The sequence below is a fragment of the Sorex araneus genome, chromosome 9, assembly GCF_027595985.1.
Source record: "Sorex araneus isolate mSorAra2 chromosome 9, mSorAra2.pri, whole genome shotgun sequence".
Classification (NCBI taxonomy): Eukaryota; Metazoa; Chordata; class Mammalia; order Eulipotyphla; family Soricidae; genus Sorex; species Sorex araneus.
The window spans coordinates 9,434,357-9,457,693 of record NC_073310.1 but is presented as its reverse complement, the minus strand read 5'-3'; the positions used below and the strand labels follow the sequence as shown (position 1 = coordinate 9,457,693).

Genomic DNA, 23,337 nt, shown 5'->3' with positions numbered 1-23,337 from the left:
CTGCAGGATGGAAGCCCTGGGAATCTGGCAAGGCAGGGATTCTCCTGAGGAGAAGCATTTTTGCGTCCAGAGGATCTTAATATTTGTTTTTGCACAGACACACGTAGACGTGAATTACTTAATGACTGTTTTAGGGTTCCGCATTGTTCCTGTGTTGGGTTTGGCTTTGTCTAAATGACATCTTAATTCCGTGTTTTATTTCACGGATCTCCGCACACAGGCTGTGGCATATGGGAGCTCCCTTAGCAAACTCTCAACTGGAGATGGGGTGGGGGGGGGTGGGCGAGAGCGGGGTGGCGGAGCTAGAGAGAGGAAGTAGGCAACAGACCCCAGTGTGGAGAGGGAAACTTCCATACGAAGAGGAGAGACAGACCCAAGTCTTCCTGCGTGTCCTAGAGAGCAAGATTTGCCGCCGCTCTTTGGAAGTCTAAACAGGGTCCTTTTCAATTTCCTAATCTGATTGATCACAATCAGAGAGATTGTAAATTTCATGCTTGTCCAGAACGCGCAGAGGGGCCCAGCCGAGCTTCTGACATGGCTGTTCAAAGTCATTCCTGACTGCATTAGAGCAGGGAGGGGGAGGGACGAGAAGCAGAGCAGGTCTGAGTCCGCTAGAAAGCAGGGGACCCCCTTCCCCCCCCCAGGATCCCTAGTTTAAGAACACGTGGGAAATCCTGACCGGGCTGATAGAACCTGGCATGATCTGCTTCCTGCCCCCAGCTCGGTGGCCCGTCCTGGCCCTCTCTCCACCACTCTCTGTTCCACTCCAGCCAAGAAAGCAGCTCCCATCATCCCCTCCCATCTCTTTCCCCTGGTTTGTTCTTCTTGAAAGCAGTCGTCACCAACTGACCTGACTCAGTTTACTTATTTGCTTCCTATGTTCCCCCAGGAGAGAAGGGACTTGACTATTTGTGGCTCTGTCTAGGAGGAGCACAGCAGAATTGCAAAAGGGGTGGATGGAGGGAGAGATGGATGCAGGGGTGAGGGATGGATGGACGGATGGATGGATGGATGGATGGATGGATGGATGGATGGATGGATGGATGGATAGATGGATGAATGGATAGATGGATGGATGAATGGATGGATGGGTGGAGGGAGAGATGGAGGGAAGGATGGAGGAAGGGAGGGATGGATAGAAGGAGAAAAGCACGCCCTTATTTTCCAGCCACATGTAGTTCCTTGCATAAGTGTATGTGGTCCCCTATCGGTTTTATTTTTTTAATCCATTCCCATGTATGGGCATATGCCGATCGCTTGCTCAGAGAATGCAGCCTGGATTTTGTCATCACTCGAGCTAGACCATGAAGGACAAGAAACCTAATGGCCCACACAGGAGCCTGCATGCCTGAGCCAGTGGCGGAGCATCGGAAATGTCCTATTCCATGAGCAGTTTCTTTCCAAGGTTCCCCTTCACACGCCAGCGGCTGACGGCTCCCTGGGCGATAATTTTCCTCTGGGGAGTCTAACCTGTTTCTCCTCCTGGGAAAGGCAACCGGGGTCTCCTCCTTCTCTTGAGACCCTGCAGAGGCCCATTTCACTCATTCTGTTCATTCTTTGCATGTACAGGCAGAAGAAAAGAATCGTTCCCATTTTACAGAGCAGATCACTGAGGAAAACCCTGTGACTGGGAAGCAAGAGGCTGCATGGTATGAGGTGGGTCTCACTCTCCTCTGCTAGCCACTTCCCCACCTCCCATATTCAAGTCCTTGAGACTATCTGCATCGATCCCCTCCCCCAGCCCATGACAGTAGACTGACCCTTCATGGGAACGAGGCCTCCATTCATCATTTCCTCCCCGATGGACCTGGTTCGCAGCAGTAATAATAAACACGATCCCGTCTGATGCTGATGGAGCACCGTCTGTGCCAGATGACGCTCGCCAGCCCCGAGCTCATTCAGTCCGCACCACAGCGCTGGGAGGAGGCTGCTATTATTAGCCTCGTTTTAGGGATGAGGAAACGGAGATGGAGAAGGTCAGGGTGCTGGCCAGGAGGCAGAATGCCGCTAAGCACCGGCAGACAGTGACAGCAAACACTGCTGTTGGTGGTCGGCCATGGGGACCCGTCCGAGGGTGATGGTATCAAACCCATCTTGGAAAAGCGAACACAGTGGGCTACTGCGGTGGGCAGGTGGCTGGGCCTCGGAACCCCAAATGTTACCCAGTCCTCGGGTAAGGGGCTTGATTGAACTCTCTGCGGGTTCTTGTTCTAGAAGGCACCGGTGATGGAGCTCTTGGCCTATGCCAGGCTCAGTGCTCCGTGCTGGGGCGGATGGTCCCATTCAGTCCTCACTACGACCCCAACAGACGGAAGGGGCAGCAGCTGAAGCTCAGGGGCCAAAGTGACCAGTAGATTCCAGAGCTGGGAGGAATGACGCAGGACTGCCACCCGGGGGGATCGAACCACAGCCCCTGGGCCACTCTATCTTTTTTCCTTTTTTTTTTTTGAGGGGGTAGTCAGGGTTTCAAATCCAACCCAGGGCTTCACACATGAGAGGCATGTGCATTTCCACTGAGTCACATCCCCAGCCCCAGGGCCCCAATATTTTTCTTTTCTTTTTCTTTTTCTTTTTTTTTTTTTGCTTTTGGGGCCATACCTGCCCCAAAAGCAATGATAGCACAGTGGGTATGGCGTTTGCCTTGCACACAGCCAACCCGGGTTCGATTCCTCTGCCCCTCTTGGAGAGCCCGGCAAGCTACCGAGAGTATCTCGCCCACATGGCAGAGCCTGGCAAGCTACTCGTGGTGTATCCGATATGCCAAAAACAGTAACAAGTCTCACAATGGAGACATTACTGGTGCCCACTCGAGCAAATCGATAAGCAACGGGATGACAATGACAGTGCCAGTAACCTGCCAATGCTCAGGGCTGACTCCTGGCTTTGTGTTCAGGTATCACCCCTGTCAGTATCTGGGGGACTATATGGGATGCCCGAGACCGAACCCAGGTTGGATGCTTCTAAAGCAAGTGTCCTATCTGCTGTCCTATTGCTCCAGCCCCAAAGGACCCCCAGCTCTTAACCCTTCTATTTCCTCCAGCTCTGACAGTTTCTCGCACCTCTGAGACAGTCTGAGGACCAAGCAAGGTAAGGGACTCTGGGTTTGTTACCCCCTCTGGCCAATTCCTTCCTTTCCGGAACAAATCCAGACACGTTAGTAGAAAGGCTATTTCTTTACAACACATTGTGCCCCTGTGGCATGCCAAGGGTACTCACAGGGCAACTGGACGGGAGCAAGGGATGGCGGCCCCCTACGGAGACTTCAAACGGAGCTGGAGTTCACGGAGACTGGGCGGTCATTTTCACCTGCTGTCCTGTCACTGCTGACCTCTCCTCGCCCACCCAGTCACGCATGTGTCTCTAGTCCTCTGTAGGGTGCTCCTCCCAAGGGGTTGGGTCAGAAGCCCCAGGATGTCACGACTGGGTGAGGCCGGGACAGCCCTCCTCTGCGGTTGGTTTGCACCATGCAGCATCGTTCAATCAATCAATACTTCCAACTTTCACCAAACACCCATGACAGCCCGTTCTCTGCAATAACGCAGAGGTGTTATCAATGACTCCCCCCCCCACCTCCCTGGCCCACCCTACCAGACCCCACTGACCCCTGCGTACCATTAAACAAATTTCACCTTCCAGAAAGAGGAAGATTTGCTCTTAGATAGTAACTTATTCCCTTCTCAGAGGAAAAACAAGCGCATGCTTCTCCCTGGCCAGGACGGGCATGGCCAGGGTGGGCATCCTCAGTGAGCCTGGGCACAGAGGTCCCTAAACACAGGGTGTCTGTCGATCGGGTCTCAGCTGCCCCTTGGCTCCGAGGGCAGAGCCAGCACAAATGTACTAACTGACCTCTTGGCACCGAGGGAGACTTGGATGAAAGGGTTCAAAGGCATTTTTTCCCTGCCTTATAATTTGGCTGTCTTCCCCCTTTCTGCAGTAAAATCGCCCATAGTCTGGAATTTATGGGCTTTTGGACAGGGACTGGGCTAAAGTCTGCTTCTGAACTTCACTCTGCGTAGAGAGGTGTTTTGGAGGAAAAGAATGTCTTGCCTAAAGACTTGCCAAAGGAAGGCTTTTCTCTTGCAGGGGCAACCTTCTCCCGCCTTTGAATCAGGCTTCTGCGTCCACAAACCACTGGTAGGCAAGAACTCAAATCATTCTTGCCAATTCATTACGTCCATGGCTACTCTCCTAGGTTCCTGACTCTGTGACCTCAAACATTACGATTTCCAATGAGGAGCGTGGGCACGTCTAAACTTCTGCTGTACAAACTTTTCTGGACTAAACTGTTAACAAAAAGGTTGAGTTAGCAGCGGACAAAAATAATTGGTGTGTGTGTGTGTGTGTGTGTGTGTGTGTTGGTGTGTGTGTGTATGTTAGTGTGTTGGTGTGTGTATGTGTTGGTGTGTTGGGGTGTGTGTGTATGTTAGTGTGTTGGTGTGTGTGTGTGTGTTGGTGTGTTGGTGTGTTGGTGTGTGTGTGTGTGTGTGTACAAAGGGAAGGAGGGGTTTCTTACACTTAGTATCTCCCTGACTCATGCTGGCTCTCTTCCAATAGGGTTGCTAGGGTGCGGACTGATTTGGGTGACTCCCACATCCTGAGAGGCTCCCTGTTAGAGGCTTCATCTGCGAGGGACGATACCCAGCAACCCTTTCACTCCTGCTACAAACTCTAAATGACTCGGTCCCCTTAGACAGGCTCAAGCTAGGATTAACACTGGGATTGTCCAGGAGTTTGACAATCCAATCTCTAGACTGGCCTTATGTGGACTGTTCTCTAGAAACCCGGAGGGCAAGGAGGTCGCACCCATCAATTTTTGCATCTGGATCATCCTTCACCACCTCCCGATAAGAGACACAGCTCAGAAAGTGGCTCCCCTGCCCCCGAAGAGAATTATAGGACAACCTCACCCCACCTCCTGGGTGTTCATTTCATCTGAGAACAGGTAGGCGTTAGCATCCCTGCTGTTCTGTCTGGCCGAGGTGTCGGCATCCTTGGGGGGGAGGGGCACAGAGAGGTCTGAAGACCTGGGAGGAACTGTTGGCTTCGGGTCCATCGGTACCTTACCAGGTGATCTCAAACATTACGATTCCCAGCGGGAGGGGCCTTAAACTGCTGCTGTACAAACTTTGAACCCTGAGCTGTTCATTTTCAAAGCCAGGTCTCGTGAATGCCCCCCCCCCCCGCCCCATGCATCACACTCCGTGGGTCGTACTCTCCCTGACTCAGTCCTCCCCAGCCACTGCCTGAGGTGGCTGATACGATGACTCTGTTTTCAAGCAGGGACAAACACAACCCAAACAAGCTCAGCTGGGGAGAGCCACTCGGACAGGACGCTCCTGGGCAGGGACCCGGGTCCCACTGAGCGCTTGACCGTTATGATATATGACCTCCCACTCAGCGCTCTGGCTCTGACATTTGAGTCCGGCATCTGCTTGCAAGGTGATACATTATATCCCATCCAGTCCGCCTCTGAGAGGGGGAGAGGAGAGGAGGGGCGGAAGGCAGAAGGTTCTGCCGGCGTAAGAGTTGTAGGATGTGAGGCTATAGTTATGAAATCAATCGATGAAATGTTCTCCTCTGTCTCGATCCTAAATTATCTTCAGGGAGAGACTTAAAAGATCCCACAGAAGTGCGTTCAGCGGGGGGGGGGGGGGCGGGGGGGTAGTCCTCGGCTATCGACAAATCTCAAGTGTATCACAAACATTTTTATCCTCTCGGCTGTGGGGAAGGCAGAGAGCTCCCTGCCCCTCCCCCACCTCCCTGCAGAGAGCCCTGGTCCAGCTCTGCTGACCGAGAAGCTGCGCTTCGCTCATGGAACTAAACAACGTTTCTGATGAGACTAAGTCCCCAGACGGCCTCTAGAGGAAGCCATCGGCCCCCCCGGGGGGTGCTCTGCTAGGATCTTTGTCCCTTTCCTTCCCCAGAGCTCTGCTTTAGAAACGTGAGGCTTTTAGTTCCAAGTGCAGAAGATTAGAAACGAGACAGAAATGGACCATGCCCAGATCGGGGGTGGGGGTGGGGTGGGGAGTGAGGGTGAGGGTGGCGGGGGGGGGGTCGGAAGAGAATGGGGATGATTCAGGTTTGGGTGAAAATGAAAATGACTCAGGCTCAAGGGCCAGTCTGGGGAGATAACTGCATGCCAGCGTTTCCCGGAACATTTGAAAACAAGAGCATCGCCTGCTCCTGCTCTAGCCCCAAACCAGGAGTACCGGCTCGGAAACTAGAACCCGTTCCACAGAGAGGCCACGCCTGCCCGAGGAGTGTGCCCAGAGTCCCCAGGAGGACCCTTGGAGAAGCATATCCATCAGGGACTTCTGGCTCACACTTGCAGCTCAGGAGTGACTCCAGCTGGAAGGAGACCCGGGACGGGGAAAGACATCGCACGTGAAATGACATTGGGGTGGCGAGGATCAACGCTGGGATGGATCTGGTCAGGATTTGTACCGTCGGGAGCTCGGGGACACCTTGGGAGGCATTCAGACGCTTGAGACTGGAACCAAGGGAAGGGCAGGAGAGCTACAGACCAGCAGGCAGAGGGTGAAGGGACCCATCTAGTAGCCCTTAGGCATGGCTTTTTTTTTCATTCCAGAATTCAACCCCCCCTTCCCCCCATCTGCTCCCCTCTCCCTGCAGCCCTGAATCAGAGAGTAGATCTGCGGTCAAATGCCACACTTCTAGTTTCTGACAAAATTTCCTCTCCCCCTTGAGCAAGGACATCATCTATGGTCAAGGCAGTGGCTGATTTGCCAACCAGAGGACATGGGGGGGGGGCAGGAGCCTAGGAAGCTAAAAGCTCACACATCGAAACGGTCTACACCGCACCTCCTTCCAAACAGAGAAACAGCACTTGTCATGGTCTTCGGGGTTCTGGGCCCCCCACCCCCATGCCTGGTCATCCGGTCAGAGGACCTTACCTCCCTTCCATCCCTAACACCAGCCTGTGACAGCCCATTCCAGCATGACCCCACCCGTGCCCAGTGGGGTATGGGGCACCCATCTTCCCAAGACCTGTCCGAGCTAGACTGCCCCCAGCAGAGAAGTTCTCTAGCCCGACACAGCTTCCTTCTCTTCGATTTCTCCGCCTTCCCACCCGTCATCCACCGGCACCCCGTCGGAAAGTTCGGGTCCGGCTGCTCCAGCCGGCTCTCTGTCCAAAGCACTTTCCCAGACGTGTTTCCCATCTACTCCCTAATGTAGCCTGCCAGCTCTAATCCATCCTGGGAGTGGGCTCGCCTGGCCCTCTCCTTGCTTGTTCTCCCACGGAACCACGCCTCCAACCCCGGCAAGATCTAAGTTTTCACACTGCCTCTGACAGAGGGCACAGCCTCCTTCTTCTCATTCTCAAACTCCTCGGAAAGGAAGGACTTGTGAAGACAATTGGAATTCTCTGTCTCTTCCCCACCCACCCCCATCTCCCCTCCACGCGACACCCCCACCTTTATCTTCTCTTTCTGCCTCTCTCATCCCTTTCCTTAGCCTCACCAGCCCTCTCTCTCCATCACAATTCCATCTGATCCGAGTTCCCCCGAAATCCTTTGTGTGGGGGTGGGGGGAACCAAAGAAATTTCTCTCAAAACCTTCATGATCTTGGACCCCTTTGAGCCCAGTCCTGCTGGGAAGGCTGGAGAGGAGAGGATTTGGCAGCCGGTGGCAGCAGCCAGCCAGGCACGGAGGAGGGTGCTGGGGTAGGCTGTATTTGAGGGAACAGCATATGGGCTTTTGTCAAAACGTTCGGGGAGCTCGCTAGCTTCTGAGCGGAGTGTGAGAGCATGCCTCTCCCGGGTTGCGGCTGCAAAAAAAAAAAAAAAAAAAAAAAGACGCCTGCTCCATCCTCTCTCCTGTGCCACGCTCCCAACCACCTCAAGCTGCCCTGGCTATGCCCGCTCGCCCACCGCTGTCTTCTGAGCTCTCCGATCCCCAGAAAAGTTTCTCCGGCAAGTCAGATTCCACCTACACCGCCCACCCCACGCGAGCTGCCAGCTCAGCAGACCGGCTCCGAGTGCGTCGCTTTCCCTAAAGTGTCGCTTCCCTTCCCTCCAGCCTGCAGCTCAGACCCGAGTTCCCCGGTGCTCCAGCGGGAGAGAACAGCAGGAGTCACGGGGAGTGGGGGACGGGGAGGGCGAGGGGACAGACAGGCGTGCTGGCCCCGGCCCCCTGGGCGGGGTGTGGGGTTGCGGGGGGGTGGGGGACACTCTGGGGGGCGCTGGCCAGGCAGAGGGCACCGTCCGCCCGCGTGTCCCCTCTTGGCCAGGGAGTCCTTACCTTGGCAGCGGCTTGCGGGCCGTGATGCTGGCGACAATGATGCTCTCGGGACGCGGCGTGGCCACGGCTTTAAAGGTGCCTCGCCAGAACTTCTCAAAGAGCTGCTTCTCGCCCTGCTGCACGCTGGCCATGGCCTCGCCCGCGGGGGCCGGCCCGGGCGCTGTCCGGAGTGCTGAAACGCGCTCCGCCCGCTCTTCTCTTTTCTTTCTTTCTCGCCGCTTCTCACGCCCCGGCGGGCGGGCGGGCGCGGGCTGGGGCGCACGGCCGGGCTGGCCGGGCGCTGTCCGCGGCTGAAAGCTCCAGCGAGGGCTGGCGCGAGGGAAGAGACGGGGCTTCGGGGCTGGAGGACGGGGCCCCCCGGGGTGCGGGTGGACGGAGGCCGGTCCGGCTCCTCGCCCTGGGGCCCGGCTGGCGGCGCGGCAGGGCCGGGCCCGGCGGGGTCGGCGGGGCGTTGCGTGCGCGTGTGAGCTCAGGCGCGCCCGGGTTTTGTCTCTCGCACAATGTGACGTTGGAGGAGGAGGAGGAGGAGGAGGAGGTGGAGGAGGAGGAGGAGGCTGGTCGCCCGGCTTTACTCCTCCCTCCTCCCCAGCTCCCTCCTCCTCCGCCCCGCCGCCATCTGCATAACAAAAGCCCGCAGGTCCGGGGAGGAGAAAGGGCGGGGCGTGCGCCTGTCTGGCGCCGTCACCGGGGCGGTCACGGGGCCACCCCGCGCCCGCGCTGACCCCCCTCCGGCCGGCCGGCGGGCTGGCCAGGGGGGCTCCCGCAAGCGGGGCCCGGGCCCGCTCTGCCCACGCCGCCCGCCCTCTCGCCCCGCCGGCCACGTCCCTGCTCGGCCCCCCCGCCCCCCGCACACGCGCAGCGGATCCGCCACGGAGTGGACAAGTGGAAAACTTAACCTCTGCCCCCAACCCACCGCCCCACCCAGCCCCCCGCCCCGGGCCAGCTCGCCCTCCTCCCGCACTTCCAAGAGGGGCCACTTCCCAGGACCACAAAGGGGGTCCCTTAGCAGCCCGGCCGCCGCGGGGGCTCCCCCCGCCCAGAAAGTGCTCTTGATGGACAATCCGTCACCAACTGGCCTTCTCGCCATCTGCCGGGCCGGTCCCCTCCCACCGAGGGGCGCAGCGTTACATCTGTGCCTGCGGCGAGGGGAGAGGGGGGGAGGTGGCTTTTGTGTTTCCCGGCCGGCTCGGCTGCCCAGCCCTTGCACAGGCGAGAGTGGACCCTCCCCGCCAGCCGTCCAGAGAGAATTCAGCTGCGGCCGCCATGGACGCGGCGGGTCTCAGGGAAGGACACTGGGCAGATAGATGGGGCTGGGAGGCGGGCTGCAGGGACAGCTACTTTTTTTTTCTTCCTGTCCAATTTCTTCCCTCCTCCTCCTCCTCCTCTACTTCCTCCCTTTTCAGCCCTAATCTCAGAAGGTGGAAGTTCAGCATCACAAATAAATCTCTAGTCTCTTCTTTCCCTCTTTCTAGGGCCACTGCTGCCCTTTGGGGTTAGTCACGCCACATCCAGATCAGAGCAATGGGTGGTACCCACATCCAGATGAGAGTAATGGGTGTTACCCACATTCAGATGAGAGTATTGGGTGGTACCCACATTCAGATGCCAGTAATGGGTGGTACCTTCGGACATCAGCGAGTTAAGAGGCCATGGCACAGAGAAGTAGGACAGCGGGCAGAGCACTTACCTTGCACATAATCGAACTCTGGTGGGTGACCAGGGTTCCATTCCTGGCATTCCATATGGTCTCCTGAGGCCACCTCCCCAACCCCTTACCCTCCCCCCCATTCCTGAGTACAGAGCCAGGAGTAAGCCCTGAGCGCCACTGGGTGTGCCCCGCACCCCAAGAAAAACAATATTTGCAGAAAGCCCTCAGATCATCCATCTCTTCCTTGGAGCTTGGGGTGGGGGGAGGGCAGTTTTAAATTCCTAGCATCCCTAAATCTTTCTGTCCTTTTTGTTTGGGGGCCACACCCAGCTGTCCTCAGGGTTGACTCCTGGTCCTGTTGACTCAGGGATCACCCAAGTCAGCTGCAAGCAAGACAAGTGCCTGTACTAGTTCTCCATCCCCTGCTTCACCCCCCTCCCCCACAGGACACTTCAGAAATTATTTGGGAGGAAATAGGAGTGAAAGAGTAGGAGAAAGGCAGAGAGGGCAGGCGGGGGAGGCGATGGGGGGAAGTAGCCGGAGTCACTGGGTTTGGGCCCAGGAACTGGGAATGTGTGAGGGGATTTGTATTTGTGTGCGGGGCTTTTGTGAGTGCCAGAGCCGGCGGTCTGCTCTCCAGCGACCCCTTCTGGTAGACCACTCGACATGCACTCGCTGGATTCTCAAAAGTGCCTCGCCACTACCGGAAGGTGGGGTTAGGGCTTCAGAGCTTGGAAGTAGGAGAAAGGGAAGGAAAGGTGGCCCTGCCCTCCTGCTGAAAATCCCTCACTTCCAGATTGCTCTCGGATCCTGCGCCCCACCCCCGGAAGTTGATGTCACTTTGTATGTTGAGAACAGACTCTTTGAGTCGCCTGGGATGTTTAAAATCCTCCCTGCTCAGAACATTTGGGATCTGAATTTAGCATTTGCAGGGGAGAGGTATCTGAGATGCTGCCCACCCATGTCTCCCCCAGGACCAAGCCCCATGTCCCAGCCCTTTCCAGTTCTCGTTTACAGAATTCTGATTAGCTCCTGTTTGCATATTTCTTTTTCTTTCTTTCTTTCTTTTTTTTTTTTTTTGGTTTTTGGGTCACACCCGGCGATGCACAGGGGTTACTCCTGGCTCTTCACTCAGGAATCACCCCTGGTGGTGCTCAGGGGACCATATGGGATGCTGGGATTAAAACCCCGGGTGGGCCGAGTGCAAGGCAAACACCCTACCCGCTGTGCTATCGCCCCAGCCCCTCTTTTTCTTTTTTTTGAGGGGTGGTGGTTGGTGGGAGACAACCAGTAGTGCTCAGGGTTTGCTCCTGGCTCTGTGCTCAGGGATCACTCCTGGTAAGGCTTGGGGGGCCCTATGTGATGCTGGGGACTAAACCAGAGCCAGCAGCTTGCAAGGCAAGTACCTTAAGCCCTGTACAATCTCTTCAACCCCATATTTCAGGTGAGGTGGTTAGCAAGTCCTAAGGGCATGAGGGAAGGAGGAGGGTGCTTCCCCAGGTGATCCTGTAGGAAGAAACAGAACTCTGTGAAAAATTCAGTTGTGCTTCTGGCTGGATGGGGGACCTCAAGACACAGGCACAGAGACACGAGACTGTAAAGCCATTGGAGACCAGTGAATCAATCCCACGCTGAGAAGAACATGGCTGGGAGCCTTCTAGGCAGGTTCTTGGCTCAGCCATCAGGGGCTGTAAGTGAAATATCCTGTTCCCATCCAATGCTACATTCCTGGGGAGACAGTGAAGGTGTGGCTTCACTTGTCTATGCCTCCGTGTCCACAATAAAAAGAATCCCTAACGGTGAACTCTCTCATCCATCTAATGGCATCACTATCAGGATGAATAAAAAGGAATCCCTGTGTGGGTCCTAGGAAGAATTTGGAATAAAGTTGAGTAGGAAGCACCATTATTTGCATGAGGAAGAGCACAGGCTCTGGGCTTAGAGAGAGCTAGAGTATGACACTTCATCATTTCTTACTGGGTGACCCAGGACCAGTTACTAGTCACTGCCTCAGTTTTCCCATCTAAAATGGAAATATAAGTATATATTTCATAGGACGGTAAAAGGATTAAACAAAACACCCACAAAGAACTTAGTATAGTGTCTTGTTCATAGAAAATAAGTACCTGTTAAATGTTAGTTATTATTTAACTACTGAAATGATAATGCACTTGGAGCTCAAGTTAGGCCATATTGGATTCAATAATCGTTAGTTGATGCTTAAACTTGGTAGGGCACAGTCTTGGGCAAGAAGCCCCAATGATAAATGAGAAAGGACCCCTTCCCTGAAGGAGTTCACAGTGTAATTCCACTGAGCACAGCCAAGTATGGCCCTGCCCCCCCACCCCCAACAACAAACAGAAAACAAATGCTTTGAAACTGTGAGAACAGAGTGTGTTTAAACACTGAGGGAGGTGTTTGATTTCAATAGAGAAGCTAGACCTAAATTTCAGGACATATTGGCAAAACGGTAGCCCATCCATACTGTGCGTGGGCAGACATCATGGTCCAACCTAACGGTGAACCATCTCACTCTTTCTAGGTATGACCTCAGCATCCTTCTCAACACATCCCTTTATGTGTGGGGGAGGGGGAATACTTAAAGGTGCTCCTGGCTCTTTGCTTAGAGATTACACCTGGCAGGCAGAGCTTGAAGGGCCATAAGTGATACTGGGGGTCGAACCCAGGTCAGCTGTGTGCAAGACAAGAGTTCTACCCACTGTATCATCTCCCTGGCCCCTCAACACATTCTTTAGGCAGCTAATGCCACTTGATTGGAGTTGACTGTCCAGACAAATCCATTATCCATTCACATAGGGAAGAAGCTTCTTTACCTGACTGGTTTTGGTCTTTCATTTGGGTTTATAAAAAAATAAGTAAAGGGGGATTTATCATTTAATAAATATAAATATAAATTAATTTATTATTTTAAAAAAGAAATAACTATTTGGTGTTTGTTCCCATTTAGGGATCACAAAACTCTCAAAATCCTTGGTACGTCTTAAGTTACAAAGGTGATAAGGGCATCTAGTGTTTTCAGGAGGTGGCTTTTCCTACCCCTCCTAAGGATGGAAGCTGCGAAGCCGACTGTGTCAATACAGGAAACTTCAGGCCCACCCCTAACCTCTGGGGATGCAGAGGGGTTTGAGGTTGAATTAACCTCCAATAGCCAATGAATTCATCAATCCTGGCTATGCAATGACCTTTCCATTAAAAAGGGGTGGGTGTCCAGAGAATCCCTGGATTGGAGAATGTGTGGAAATTTGGGGAGGCATGAAGTGCTATATTTCAGGTATTGTTCTCATATTTTATATGTACATATATATTATATCCCACAAATGAGTGCAATCATTCTATGTCTATCCCTCCCCTTCTAACTCATTTCACTCATAAAATCATGTCCATTAATTTATAAGCAAATTTCATAACTTCATTTTCATAATTTTTAATTTCCTAACTTCATTTCACTCATGATATTCTCCATTTGTAAGCACTTTTCATAACTTCATTTTTCCTAAGAGCTGCATAATATTCCATTGTGTAGATGTACCATAGATTCTTTAACCAGTCTTCTGTTCTCAGGCAGTTGTGTTGTTTCCAGATTCTGATTATTGTGAATAGTGCTGCAGTCAACATAGAAATGCAGAGAACAAGGAGCAAAGATGATAACATTTCGGGGCTGGAGTGATAGCACAGTGGGTAGGGTGTTTGCCTTGAATGCAGCCGACCCTGGTTCTATTCCCAGCATCCCATATGGTCCCCCGAGCACCGCCAGGAGTAATTCCTGAGTGCAGAGGCAGGAGGAACCCCTGAGCATCGGCGGGTGTGACTCAAGAAGGAAAAAAAAAAGATGATAACGTTTCAGTATACCTTATTGCAAACAGGGAGAAAGGAGTCTGGGGAGAGGGGCAGTTAGAGAAAAGGCAGCTTGGCCATTCCATCCGTCCACTCCCATCCCTGTCTTTTCAGAGTTAAATTCATAGCAGTCGATGTGTGTCCCCGAGGTAAGGCTCAGAAGGGAACTGGACCGTGCTGTGGTTCTACATGTGGCTGTGTGTCTGCTTAATGCTAAGGGAGGGAGAGAATTTGGGAACCCATAATGCCCCAGAGTGGGGAAAGACAGAGACAGAGACAGAGAGACAGAGACAGAGACAGAAAGGAGGAAAGTGTTGCCATAGACAGGCTGGGGGGAGGGTGGCAGGAGGGACATTGGGGACATTAGTAGTGGGAAATGTGCACTGGTGGAGGGATGGGTGTTGGAACACTATCACTGAAACCCAAGCATGATCAGCTTTGTAACTCTATATCTCACATTGATTCAATACAAAATTTTTAAAAAAAAATAAAGAAAAAAAAAACCTCCACATTTCTCCCCTCCCCTCTATGTGTCTCTGTCTAGACGCTTAGCTCTGGACTTTCTTCTCATCCTTTTCGAAGAAATCAGTAGTCTAGTAAGTGCAATGTTTCCCTGAGATCCAGGAGGTGCATTAGCAAACGAGCTGGCCTCCAGGTGGTGTTCACGGGAACCTTTGATTTATAGACAGTTGTTCCGAAGTACCTGGACTTGCAACTGGAATTTGAAGTAGGGATGGAGGGGGCTCACCTCCACCTCGGGGTACCGAGGCCCTCACCTACAGCATCTGGCGCTCTCTCTCTGGGTAGATGGCGTCGGAATTGAGCTGAATTCTATCATCCTCTGTTGGTGCCTGAGAATTGTTTTAGTAGGGTGGGGAGCCCTCAAACGCAGACACCTAAGAAACGGGTGTCAGAACTGCAAACGACCACAGTACGATTTTCAGATCAGGAGATTCTTGTGCACACTTGCAGAGTGATCCAAGGAGTCTGTCCCTCCTGCTCAGAAAAGTCACTAACCTCCCTCCGGGGGCAGTTTCAACCCCACCTCCCTGTCACCCCCTTGCTCGCCTGCGTCCAGGGCTCCTTGAAACACAATGGGGCTAATCACCGTCAGCATCCAGGGACATCAAAGTACTTGACAGTCGGTACCCATTACCTAAAGTCCAGTGAACAGTGAGTGATTCAGATAATTACGAAGAAAATGGGAAATATGATAATGAGACCAATTCATCTGTCTTTGTGCCTCTAAACAGGCTCACGGTAAGCTATTCAAATGACAGGATTCTGTATTTCTTCATAGAGACATTCAGGGGAGGAAAGAATGATTGCATTCCTAGGGCCTCATCAATTTTCACTTTTTGGAAGTTCTACCTTCTGTCTCATTTGCATCCATCCCACCTCGGCCTTGATTCTCCAACTAGAAGATAGAAAGAGCTTTACATGCCCCTGAATAAACCAGAACTCCTTCTCCAGTCACCTAATGCCCAAGGGTCTGCAAGACAAATCACTCCTTATTATGTCCAATCATATAACAGCTGCACCCTCCTAATGATGAGACCATGTTCAATGTTCTGCATGTGTTGAACCCTTGAAAAGGTCTTGTTCAATCACCACCATGATTCTGTGGGGAAGGATCACAGGAGGGTGCAAATTTAGAAACAGAGAGTCAAGAGTATTCAGCAGGTAAGAAGATGCCATCTGGGAAGGACTGAGTGAGTGTACGGAGAAATCCGGAGATCAGAGAATGAGTTCATGTGGGAGAAAGTTGCTGTGAACAAGGAGATGAGAGAATGGCCATTTTTCTGCCTGTTTCAAGCAAGCCAAGGAAGTTAGAGCTATCTATCTCAATGTGAGGCTTCTTGGAACTCTGGCTGAATCTCCCCCAGAACTGGTACCCAGATACACCGAGTATTAAATAACAGCAAGGCAGCTGGACATCGATGGTGAGAAACGAATTCCTTCCACCAATGTACTTCCTAGATGTCTTCCAGAAGCAAATCTCAGAACTGTGCTTGTCTTGAAAAGTCTTGGCTACATCTGTTAGTAGAATCCACCTTTCAACAATGAGGAAGCGACTTCAGATGCAGAGCTCAAACTACTAGAATGTCATGTTTTGCTGTCACTGCATTTATTTTTAGAGTTACCTTTCACTATTGAAAGATGGTACTGATAGTTCATATCTAACACATTTTCTAAATGAGTTTGGTAAGAGGTGAGTCACTTAATAACTTTATTATGAAAAGTTGTAAACATAGAAGTAAAGAGATTGATTTAGTGAGCCCCTGGAAGCCTTGTTTTAACCATTATCACACTTTGTTTTCTCTTACCATAATCTACTTCATTTTCTCTTACCATGGTCTCCTTTTCACACTTATAAATTATTTTTAATCAAATCCAAGACATTTATTATCCCAACTATGTTACAAATACTGCAGGGTATACCTCTAAAAATATGAGTTTTTTAAGAAGTATATTTGCAGTATTATTTAAACAAAATTAACAATGATTTATTAATATCTAAGGATATTGAGTTGGGGGCCAGAAACTTAGCCCAGGGGTTAGGACTTGCCTCATGCATGGCCAAACACAGTTCAGTCCCTGACTCCATAGTCCCCTAGCACCTGAGCAGCTCAGGAAAAATTGCTGAGCACAGAACCTGGAATAAGCCCTGAATAGTGCCAGTGTGACCCCCAAATCAGAAACAACAAATCTTAAGTCAATGTTCACTTCCCCCCGATTGTCTTTTAAATGTTGGTTTATTTTTGTTATTTGCTTATTTGCATTTTGTGGTTCAAATCTTTTCAAATCCCAATGCTTGGATGATTGATGATTCTGTTTTGTATTGGGACCACGTGTGGAGAGTGGCCTTGAGCATGGCTATGCAAGGCTACTCTCCACAAGCTCAGACAAGCCTCATGCATTAAGGAACTGGCAGAAGTACCCAGGTGTGCGGGACCCGAGCTGAGATCTCCAAGCCTGCTCGAATTGGGACTGGGTCTCCTCCACCCAGATCCCCCATTTTCCAGTAGCTAGGCAGTCACACCCAAAACTGCCCTGGCGCCATGTAATACCATCAATGGCCAAGATCCCAAGACTACAAAAGAAAGCTCCCGGAAGCTTATAGTCTAGTTTATAGTCTAGTTCTCCCTCTTGGAGAACCTGGCAAACTACCGAGAGTATCCTGCCTGCATGGCAGAGCCTGGCAAGCTCACTGTGGCATATCCGATATGCCAAAAACAGTACAAATGATGGGTCTCATTCCCCTGACCCTGAAAGAGCCTTCAATGTGGCACCTTTGGGAAGGATGAGTAAAGAGAGGCTGCTAAAGTCTCAGGGCTAGATGAATGGAGATGTTACTGGCACCTGCTCGAGCAAATTGATAAAAAAACAGGATGACAGTGATGACAGTGATAGAGTGATTTGGGCCACACCCTGTGGTGCTCAGGGCTTATTCCTGGCTGTGTTCAGGGATCACTCCTGGTAGGCTCAGGGGATCCTATGGGATATCGGGGATCATACTTGGACTGGCATGCACTAGGCAAGCACCCTACCTGTTATACTATCCTCTGGTCTATTATGCTGGATGATTTACCTCTTAAAGTGTCCTTTAATCTTTAAGTCCATATACCTATATTATATATACAACACACACACACACACACACCACACCCCTCTTCCACTTTGTTTTGGCAAGAAACCTGGTAGCAGAATTTTTTATAATCTATATTTCCCTGATTGTATACCTTTGCCATTGCTAATTTTTCTCTACATCCTCTATTTCCTGTTAAGTGATGCCAGGCTCTACAGGTTTAGTAAGTTTCAAATTCAAAAGAAATTCCACCAGGAGCAAAATTTAATAATATATGATTTTTTTTCTTTTCTTGTGATGCTAGCTGACATTGAAGATCTTTGCCTAATTTATTCAAGTATTAGGGCTGCAAAATGGTGGTATTCTGAGCTGTCATTTATTTTTCATGTAGTAACTGAAAAAGTTCTCCAAAAAAATATCCCCCATCAACTGAGTACCTTGGGACACCGTTAATGTAAAAAAAAAAAGCCAAATAAATACTTGATCCTTTCACTTTACTAGTTAGCACACTAAAATTCTTTAAACGCTCCATTAAATATTTTATCCTTGTGATGAACTCATAGATTTAAATATTCTTATGTGCTTTAATTTATGGTTGTTACTATCCTTATTCATGCTAAAATTATCTCACCTTAAGCCAGGAGTTTTAATAGGTTCACGAGTGCTATGATATGACCCTAAAGATGAAACTAGTCAGATCCTATTCTGTCTCTTGTCTTCTCCCTGTCCATAATCATTTTTAAAAATTAATGCTTCCGGGGCTGAAGCGATAGCACAGTGGGGAGGGCATTTGCCTTGCATACGGCCGGCCTGGGTTCAATCCCCAGGATCCCATATGGTCCCCCGAACACCAACAGGAATAATTCCTGAGTGCATGAGCCAGGAGTAACCCCTGTGCATTGCCCTTGTGACCCAAAAGAGCCAAGGAAAAAAATTAATACTTCTATCCATTACTGTCCCCATGACCTCTCCAACCCCATCCTCAGCCTCTTCATCCCCCGTTGTCCCACCTGGTACATTCACTTCTGTTAAACTTTCATGGTTTGTACTTCTGTTGAAAACAGTTTATGCTCAAAATTATTCCAATTTTTAAAGTGCAAATAGTAAGAGCATAGGAGAGACAGATGCTACATAGCTCCTCAACTAATAGTCACGGCACTAAGGTTCCGGGCACCGTGCAATATCTGTCTGGGTGTGACAACCCTACGCTGCCTTTGCCGGGGCCGGAAAGACACAGAGGCAGCTGCAGGTTGGCTCAAGTGTCTTCAGGAGCAGAGGCTTGGACCCCGGCTTTTTCCTTACAAGCGACACACATCTGGCCTATTTGCAACGTGGTTAGTCCAGCTTCTGTACTAAGCGCCTGTGGCTCACATGTGGACACATTTCTAAACAGCAAGGTAGTAAGAGAACTCGTCCAGGAGAATCCAGCTTTGCGTCTTAAAGCAACTCTTACTTGTCATGGCTCATCCACACCCATGTGTGTGTGTGTGCGTGTATGTGTGCATGCATGTGTGTATGCATGTGTGTGCGCACGTGTGTGTACGTTCGTGTGCATGTGCGTGTGTATGTGTACGTTCATGTGTATGTGCATATGCCTGTGTGTATGTGTGCATGTACGTATGCATGTGTGGTGTGTGTGTGTGCATGCATGTGCGTATGCATGTGTGTATGCATGTATGTTATATCCCTTCAAGTACCTCTGCTTTTAAAAGAGAGGGTGCAAATTCTGAATGTGGCTTCCTTCGTCTTGGCTGTTGCCTTTCCACCAAAAATAAGACTGAATTCTCTCCTGGAATGCTAAGAAACAAGGAGACAAAAGCTATGGGCCCTTGATTTCTCTCTTTACTTGTTCCAGAAAGGAGAGAACAAGAAAGCAAGCCAAGGGTGATCTTGTGCCCCTGCATGCCACGCATCCTGGGGCAGAACTAAAGCCAGGTAGCACCTCCCTTCTGCCTCGCTCCCACCTTAGGTGCTGCTGAAATAATGACCAGACAGATCAATTGTAGGCGGGGTGATGTGACCGTGGTTGTTAATACGCCATTCTCCTCCTGGAAAATTTGTTTGCTTTTCAGGCAGGCTCGATTCCATGCCCGCCCCTGATAACCCCAAAGTCAGAATAATTTCTGGGGGCATTTAATCCTTCTCCCAGTCCAGGCAGGCGCTTTATGAATGTTTTCACATTTAGTTCTTGCTGTGGCCCTTTGAGGCAAGTGCTGTAAGAAGGGAAAGGACTTGTTTGAGGTTCTGTAGCCAGAACGTCCAGCACACATTTCCCTCTTACTTTTCTTGTGGGGGTAGTTAAAACGATAGGAGGGAACTTTGTTTTTCAAAAAAAAAATCCCTCTCAACTTGACTTTATAGAGTATCGTGTGCAATAAACTTCTGATGCTCAGATCCATTTTTGTCAAAGGGTAATTAAGATGAGTTTGTGCAACGCATGAGGGCCAAGCTCAGGACTCCTAAACTTAGGCAACCTCTGTTTCTAACTCTGACCTCACTTTTCTGTGAAATTAAGGGCCTAAACTCTTAGTGGTTTCAAACTTGGTGCTCATAGAACAAGTTAAGATGTATTCTATTTGATTTCCACAAGTATTCAAGAATAATAAGTATAAATGACCATAAATCAAAGGCAAGTGCTCTTGTGTTTTTTTTTTTTGCCACAGACCCCACCAGTCCCAATAGCCTCTCATCTAGCCTTTCTCATGCATATTTATCTACCCACCCCCACCCTGCCAACTCCATGGCAACTTTTGTACTTGAGCATCTCTAAGACTCTTTCTAGGAGTGGCATTCTGTAGTCTCATTCTGTAGTTTTTCTCTTTCAAAATGTTTATTACATTTTGAATACTACTGTATCACTATATCACTGTCATCCCATTGTTCATTGATTTACTCAAGCAGGCACCAGTAACGTCTCCATTCATCCCAGCCGTGAGATTTTAGCCCCCTCTCCTTACTCGTTTTTCCCAACGATTGGAGGCTCTTTTCAGGGTCAGGGGAATGAGACTGTAATTGTTACTGTTTTTGGCAAATTGAATACGCCATGGGGAGCTTGCCAGGCTCTGCCGTGCAGGCGGGATACTCTTGGTAGCTTGCTGGGCTCTCCGAGAGGCCTATGTATATAGGGAAATATATATCCATGTATAAAAACCAAGGCAGGGCCTCAGAAACAGAACAGCAGGGAGGGAGGGTGCTGGCCTCAGTCCTCAGCACCACACAGTCCCCGAAGCACCCCCAGGTGTGAGCCCTGAGCAGACCCAGGTCTGCCCCCTCAACCAAAATAAACGCAAACAAGGCAAATTGATTTGGGGGGAGAGGCTCACCTGGCAGTGCTCAGGGCTTGCTTCTGGCTCTGAGCTCAGGGATCACTCTTGGTGGGGTTCAGGGAGCCATCTGGGGTGTCAGGGAATGAACCCAGGTCGGCTCTGTGCAAGGCAAGCACCTTCCCCACTGTACTCTCGCTCTGACCCCAGACTGAGTTATTTAAAACCAAAGTTAGGACCAGAGGTCAGCGGCCACGATCCAGAGACTCATTGTCCTTCTCTCTCGGAAGAGAGCATAAAACTACTCGGCATAGCCATGCCACCGGACTCCGAGCCAGACAGAGCCAGGCTGTTTCACTCGGGGGTACCCTGGACGGGGCGGGTGAGGTCCCCTCCCCGCCCCAAAGACCTATCCCTGGAGTAATACTACTAATAAGCTTAATGAGGCTCATTGTTGTTAGCAGATATCATTGGGCTACACTCGCAGGGACAAATGGAGACATCACTGACGCCCGCTCCAGCAAATCGAAGATCAATGGGATGACAAGTGATACAAGTGAATAAGCTTAATACAAGTAGAAAGGTGTTAAGTTATTAAGTAATTGCTATCGGCCCCGCATTGGCTGGGACGTGTGCTATGCGTCATAACTGTGCTCCCTCCTTTAGCCGCCCAAGGAGGTGCCACTCTTGTGCTATCCCCTATTTTTGCATCGGAACAATCTGAGGTTCAGAGAGGTGACCTACCTTGCCCGGGGGTCTCATGGGAAGGGGTAAGGGGAAGAACTGGGATCTAAAACTTGGCTCTTTCTGAAGCCGCTGGAAGCATCCCCCACCCCTCGTCATGCCAAGTCAGAGGCACCTAAAGAAGCCTTAGATTCTACGTTCCAGAAGCACAGGGCACAAGGTGACGGGCGGCGGTGGCAGCTCACGGGGCAGAAGCCCTTGCTCTGCACGAGGAAGCCCCATGCTTGATCTTCAGCGCCACCTGGTCCCTGGGTATCACTGCCCACGACTCCTTAGTGCAGAGCCGGGAGGAGCCCCTAAGCAACTACCCACTGTGGCCACCAACCCCAACACAAACAAGCAAACAGACAGGGTGCTGACATGGGCATAATGGCGTTAAATGATTCAAAGGGTGCACAGAATCTCGGGGAGGTTAGGATGGTGCCAGGGATATGGCTCACGATTCCTTTCTATCATCATTGTTTCTGAGGGGAGGGGGGAGATTTGGGCCACACCCAGCAATGCTCAGGGGCGCAGCACTCCTGGCTCTGTGCTTGGGGGGGGGACCATAAGCAGTTCCGGGGATCAACCCATATGCAAGGCAAGTGTCTCTGCCCTGGTGCCTGAGTCCCTCCCAGAGAGGCTGATTTGATTCCTCTGCTGAGATGGGGCCCAGCACGCGTGGATTTTGTGTTACTGAAGTTCCCCGAGCAGTTCTCCTGTGCAGCCCAAACTGTCAAACACAGCCCCCCACCCTGCTCCCTCTGCAGTGCGGGACTCGCCCGGGTTCTTAGCCGGGTTCTGAGAGTGGAGGCTGGAGGCAGGGCCTGAGAATCCGCATTTCTAGCCAGCCTGCGGCTCCTGTGGGGCTCCTCCTGCACGTACCTGTGAGATTTGTTAGTTACTGCAAATAGCCGAGTTTTTGAAAGTCCAGCCAAGGCCTGGTGTGACTCTGATTAAGTGCTCGGAGAGCGGCAGCTAAGTAGAAATAGCAGTTGTTGGTGGATTCTGCAGGAAGGGGGAATGGCTGAATGCTTAGAGCAACCCCCCCACCACCCCCCATCTCCTTAAAGAGAGAGGGGCCCTGCTACTGATATTGCTTTTTTGGTTTGAGGGCCACACCCATTAATGCTCAGGGGTTATTCCTGGCTCTACACTCAAGACTCACTCCTGGCAGTCTCAGGGAACCATATGAGGTGCGAGGGATCTAACCCGGGTCAGCAGCGTGCAAGGCAAGTGCCCTACCCACTGTGCTATCTCTCCGGCACCCTTCTGAAATAATAATAAGAGCATCCCTTCTGAAAGGGGCCAGAGCCTGCCACATCAGCAGTGAAGTCTGAATCACTTTTCAGAGCAGGTCCTGTGGCTCCGTGGTGGGAGCTGGGAGGTCTGAGGGTAATGGCAATTGTGAATCAGAGTCCCTGGCCTGGAATCCCAGACAGTGGGGTCATGTGCAGAAGCTCAAGTCACACTTGGGAGTTGATGTAGGCAGGTAGATAGGGAAAAGCCCTTGGCAATGAAAATTGAGATTTAACAGAGTCTCTGGGAAGGGGACTCTTAAGATGTGCAGATTCAAGAAAACAAAAGACCCGGAAGAAACCATCAGCAGACCCTGAGGACAATAGACCCCTCTCCAGGGGGTTCCCCAAAGAAGGCCATCACCACTCCCAACCGCCCTGGTAACTTCCTTAGCAACGGACTTTTACCTGAGAAGAAGCCCCCACGTGGGGGCAGGTTGGAGAAACCCTATAAAGGCCACCTTGAACAAAGGAAGTGCGCGCATATGCTGCCTGAGCCCATGTGCTGCTTGTGCCATGTGGCCGAGCACATGTGTCGCCCGCATCTCCCCCCTTGAGATGTGTACTTTCATGCTTTCGTGTCGTGTCCAGTGCTAGGATGTGTGTAGAGCTTCCTCCACCCTTGGAGAAGCCCGCGTTCTTTCTTGAGCGAGTTACTCCTACTGGTTTTCCTTTTCCACTTATCCTTTCCTCCTTCCC

At 51.2% G+C, this 23,337-nt stretch overlaps 1 protein-coding gene across 1 annotated transcript in view; it reads right to left on the bottom strand.

Annotated features, from left to right (window-relative positions):
• SRRM4 (serine/arginine repetitive matrix 4) overlaps positions 1 to 9,034 on the bottom strand; it is a 166,345-nt gene extending 157,311 nt beyond the window's left edge. The window contains exon 1 of the mRNA XM_055146584.1: positions 8,263 to 9,034. Coding sequence (XP_055002559.1) covers positions 8,263 to 8,393 — 131 coding nt within the window. The 5' untranslated portion in view covers positions 8,394 to 9,034. The remainder of the gene's footprint in view (positions 1 to 8,262) is intronic.
• Between the last annotated feature and the right edge of the window lie 14,303 nt (positions 9,035 to 23,337).